Below are 5,596 nucleotides of genomic sequence, written 5' to 3'. Positions count from 1 at the left end.
ATAAACCAGTGTTTCCTAGTCCTTTCCTGAAATATCACTAACAGTAGGGCATTGCAGGCAGGGAAAAATAAAAATCACGCAAGAAAACCCCCCCAAAAAGGAACATATTACCTATGAGGAGAACTAGAACATGTTCTCTGTTAGTGGTACTTGATGAGAAGTTTAGGAAACACGGTCGTAAAGTGTTATATCACCTCAAGGTAAGCCTTGAAATACAAAGCTTCTTCATAAACATTGCGTAGAAAGTTTGTGCACAAGAAGCAACGATAACTTTGTGGAAGACCACCACATGGGCTGCATTTCACGCAATGCTGTAGTATATACTGAAAGCTAGAACAATGTATAATCTGCAATGTAGGTGCTCATTTCCAAAGCATTCATGGATTTCTTTAGTTTTTCTTCTTTTGGTCAGTATCCTCTTCATCTGTGTATTCGGTTGGTTCCTCTCCGTCTTTCAGAAGTTTCCCCACATGGTGATACTTAACTGAAATAAAGTACATGGCAGACAACATAATTAGCTGAATTTATTATTTTTAAAAAAACACACACAAAAAAAAAAAAAAAAAAGGAGAGACAAGATGGTTTACAGAGTACCTGTCATCTACACACAAACAAGCATTAAAGAGACCATATCAACAACTTAAATTGCAAGTAAAAGCACAGGGGGAAAAAAAAAAAAAATCAGGTATTTTAAATGCATGCTAAGTTTCCATAAATTATTTTTTCACTTGCACTGTGCTTTTAAACTTGGGGGTATGTGAAAAACACATTTTTAAAATAGCCGAACTCTCACTGTAAACAAAGTGTTGTTTTGGCTAGGCATTGGCAGCGCAGGCCTTAGTGGGCAGGAGGAACGTAGTGATCTGACGTCACCCTCCTCCTGCTTAAGTTCTTCCCACCAACTGCAGTCGTAGCACCTCTGCAGGTGGCTGCCTCTCTCCTCAAGTCTGTGCAGCAGTCCACCTAAGCACCAGGGCCACATTGTGCACTGTAGCACTCTTCATAATAGTAGCTTGATGCATTGCAGGACTCAGAGGGTGCTCGGGGACAGGAGCTTCATGGTGCCTACTGCCCACTGCCTCAATGACACACCACTGTGTGACCACTGCACTGCCAGCTCGTTCTGCCTGGTGCCCAGCAGAGGCAGACAGCAGGTACCCCTCCAAAGAGCACCTGCCAGTGGCCACATTCTAGGCGTAGGGGAGAGCTTGGAGAGAAGCCAAGACCGACAGACAGAATGTCCTGCTGGAGTCAGTGAGAAACATTACACGGCCAGTCTGTGATTCAAGGCACTAAATTGCTGCTAAAGCTCAGTTTTGTTCATCTCACTCATTTTTAATCCCATTAGGCCATTTATTTTAGTTACAACATACATTTGAAATAACAGCAACTATATCATTACAAACATTTTGCGAATATGATTTTTTAAAACAAATTTTGTAAATAGGCTGAGAAGGGTTATGCAAGTAAAAAAAAAAAGGGAAGGATTGGGAACCACTGCTAATCGAGCATTGGCCAGCAATCTTTTCCACAATAAGTGTCGACAATAGTGAACAACAGTGCAACGTAGTCATATAGTTTGTTTTCAAAGTTTGCACTCATAGTTGTACTGCTAATGGCAAGTTAAGCTCATTAAATGTTACATAAACTGGTGCACACACAAAATGTGTTTATATTTAGACCTCCGGTCAATACAAATGCATGCACCCGCAGACCTCCGGCCATCTCCCGTGCATGCACCCGCAGACCTCCGGCCATCTCCCGTGCATGCACCCGCAGACCTCCGGCCATCTCCCGTGCATGCACCCGCAGACCTCCGGCCATCTCCCGTGCATGCACCCGCAGACCTCCGGGCATCTCCAGTGCATAACCCGCAGACCTCCGGGCATCTCCAGTGCATAACCCGCAGACCTCCGGGCATCTCCAGTGCATGCACCCGCAGGCCTCAGGTCAGCTCCCGTGCATGCACCCGCGGGCCTCAGGTCAGCTCCAGTGCATGCACCCGCAGGCCTCAGGTCAGCTCCAGTGCATGCACCCGCAGGCCTCAGGTCAGCTCAATGCATGCACTTTCAGGTCTCAGCCTCCATCAACCTATGGTCATTTTGACAGGTTTTACATTATCAGCAGTTATCCAAGCACTCTCTGCTATGCTAAACCTATGTGAGAACTAGCATTAACTAAAGGTGAGCTGTTTATTATACATTTTGTTACATTATCATATGTGAACCAACTGATGAACACAGAGTTTGCGTATGATCTTTGTTCAGCTTAGTACCTAGGCTTGTCTCCTTTTTTTCGTTACCCAGCAGCACAAGGTCACTTGTATACAGAACCATACCTGTAAAAGAAGAGTGATTAGACTTGCCTATCCGGCAGCCTATGTGTTGAAACACTGCCACTTGGCTTGGCCTGGCCGCTAAATCTACTCGATACTTCTGGGTGTGTGGAAAATCTGCTACCCCACCACATGCTGTGGTTTCTGCTGCCAGTTTCTACATCACTACAGGAGGTATAAGTCAGCGGAAGGAACCACTGTGTGTGGGGTTGGTGAAAAAGGTATTTGATCCACACAAAGCGAAGGGGTGGGCCGCTGGAAAGTGAAGTATATGCACTCTTCTTTCACAGGTATGGTTTTGTATACAATCGACCTTGTGCTGACAGGGTCATTTTAACATCTCCCCATTCTGCATAATTCACACATCAAAAGTTTGTACAGGTTTAAAGCAGACCCTGCACTACAAAACACATACACCCTACTAGCCCGCCATTTTCCCCGTTTAATATCGCTAGCAAAATATTTTACAAATTGGCAGTAAAAAAAATAAAAGATACTTGCAAGGTGTGGCATCCTTAGGTTACCTAGAAGACTGTGGGAAAGCTGAGTGTCATCAGGCAAAAGGGCTTAAAGCCGGGGTCTGCTGCAAGTACTTCTCCGACTGGTGACAGCAGTCGCATCTGCTAGTGGAAGACCGCATGTAATTGTACATGGTACGATCACGTGTGGTTCAGGATAAAATGATTGTTGCTGAATGCATCTATCCTGTGTCCAGAGACAATCATCTATCCCAATCCACTGGAGAACCCAAAAAATGAAAATTAGGCCTCAGCCCAGGCTGGCGAGATGGGAACCACAAAGAAAACAAGCATTGCCTCTGATATCCATAGATAACCTGCAGAAGGATGCTGCATAGCCAGACCACAGCAGTGCTTCTAGGGAGCACCTTCTTCCCCCAAATAAAGCGAAGCATCAACAGCCATGGAGCAAGAGACAGGAATCTAAGCCAAAATGCCAAGGGTATTTGCCTAAAAAAGGGCCAAACATGGGAAGGTAACTGGAGGACCTTCCCCCCAGGAGGCTGCTGATCAGCCAAGGAGGGAGAACCAATCACCCAGTGAGCAGGTCCCGCAAAGTGCTCTGGACATATTCTGTCCCCAACAGAATGTACCTACAGCAGGAAGCTAGGGTGTTCTGCACGCTGACAATCCAGGGACACAAGGCCTTACAGCTGTAGACTCTGCCTACCGCACAGGATCACACAAACCTCACACCAGCCCACAATTACTCTTTCACACACCAAACCTTTCAGCACAAACTACAGCTTCCAACCCAGGGCTATATGCTGATACTCAAGTTTAAAGTCTATAATGCTCCTGTAGTTTAAAAAGTTATATCATGAACATCTTATTTTATAATACAACTTACAGGTAAATTGTTGTTCCCAGTCACTTAATGTCTCCCGCTGTGAAGCTGTTAAGTCGGAGAGGTCATCATATGTATCTCTTAAGGCTTCTTTATCGAGGCAGAAAGTGGCAAGACCACGGGAAGCATCACGTCCAGCAAACACACCATAAGGTCCCTCTAGAACAGGACAATAAAGATGAAATCAACATAACATAGCAAATAACCAATGTATCAAGAAATCAATTTAATAAACTTATTGACCTGATAATCTGAAAGAAAGTGTTGCTGCTCAAAAGTATGCAAAATACAATATGAGCAATTATGTACATGTTTGTATATCAAAGGCAAAAGGTAAAAAGACAAAATGCACAACGGCAGACCCAGGGGCCATGCTGAAAAATACAATAGAATGGTCGGAGTCAGGAATCAGTAGAACGTTTGCCCACATCAATGAGCCAAAGGCTGCAGTCAGGCCCGGCGCTACCGCAAGGCAAGTCAAGCGGCCGGCTGAGGGCGCTGCAGGGGTGAGGGCGGAAAAAACAGGGCATTTTGACAAGTACTTGTACTTGTCAAAATGCCCCGATGCTTGCGCTATGTTTTTTTTTTCCACTTACCTTTGGTGCGGGAGAGCAGCGGCGAGTCAGCCCTGGTCCGGTGGGAGGAGCTCCAGGTGGGGGTCCTAATTTAGCTGGCCGGCGACAGCCAGAGGATCCCGACACGCGCGGCACCTCTGGCAAGTCCATCGGCCAGCTAAATTAGGACCCCCACCTTGAGCTCCTCCCACCGGACCAGGGCTGACTCGCCGCTGCTCTCCAGCACAGCGCTGACTACAACCTCACCAGCGAGGCACCTTCATCGAGCAGTAAGTGAGGGCAGGGGGAAGGGGGGGGGCGCTATTAAGAACTAATGATTATTAGCAGGTGATAATTGTACATCTATTGTCTGCAGTGTGAGCTCTATATGTATTACATATAGAGTACACACTGCAGACAATAGATGTACAATTATCCTCTACTAATATGAATGGATTAAATTATCCATAGTACATAACATGTAGTTGTACTACGGATCATTTAACCCATTCATGTTAGCAGAGGATAATTGTAAATCTATTGTCTGCAGTGTATACTCTATATGCAGTACATATATACAGTACACATTCCCAATACACTGCCGGCAATAGATTCACAATTATCCCCTGCTAATATTAATGGGTTAAATGATCCATAGTACAACTACATGTTATGTTCTATAGATCATTTAACCCATTCATGTTAGCCGAGGATAATTGTAAATCTATTGTTGCAGTGTACTCTATATGTAGAACGTAGTACATGTACGTTACACAGGTCCACTACACTGCAGCAATAGATTTACAATTATCCCCTGCTAACATGAATAGGTTAAATGATGCATAGTACATAATAGTACAAAATATGTAGTTGTACTACGGATCATTTAACCTATTCATGTTAGCAGGGGATAATTGTAACTCTATTACTGCAGTGTACTGGACGTGTGTACTGTATATGCACTATGGATCATGATTTAACCTATTCATTTTACCAGGGCAGAATTGTGAGCGCCTTCCACAAGCTGAGCACCAAGTCGCGATGCCGTGTTCCTGCCCAGCGAAGACTACAAGAGGAACCGCGTGAGGCACCGCCTGTGGCAACAGGGATCGGAGTGAAACTGAGTGAGGGAAGCTGGGACAGGGCTGGCTGTAAATCTATTGCTGTAGTGTACTGGACGTGTGTAATGTATATGTAGTACATATATACAGCACACACCTCCACTACAGCAATAGATTTACAATTCTCCCCTGCTAACATGATTAGGTTGAATCATGATCCATAGTACATAACACGTAGTTGTACTATGGATTATTGAACCAGTTAGTGGGGGGGGGGGGGG

General features: G+C 45.0%; 1 protein-coding gene across 1 annotated transcript in view; it reads right to left on the bottom strand.

Moving 5' to 3' along the window:
• Nucleotides 1-370: 370 nt before the first annotated feature.
• The window catches only part of PGRMC1 (progesterone receptor membrane component 1), a 14,373-nt gene continuing 9,147 nt past the window's right edge, over nucleotides 371-5,596 (bottom strand). The window contains exons 3-4 of the mRNA XM_018570039.1: nucleotides 3,704-3,859; nucleotides 371-484 (exon numbers count right to left, since the gene is read on the bottom strand). Coding sequence (XP_018425541.1) covers nucleotides 390-484; nucleotides 3,704-3,859 — 251 coding nt within the window. The 3' untranslated portion in view covers nucleotides 371-389. The remainder of the gene's footprint in view (nucleotides 485-3,703; nucleotides 3,860-5,596) is intronic.

This window comes from Nanorana parkeri, unplaced genomic scaffold (assembly GCF_000935625.1).
Source record: "Nanorana parkeri isolate BGI_ZX_2015 unplaced genomic scaffold, ASM93562v1 scaffold1445, whole genome shotgun sequence".
NCBI lineage: Eukaryota > Metazoa > Chordata > Amphibia > Anura > Dicroglossidae > Nanorana > Nanorana parkeri.
The sequence above is the reverse complement of the archived record's forward strand: the minus strand, read 5'-3'. Positions and strand labels throughout refer to the sequence as shown.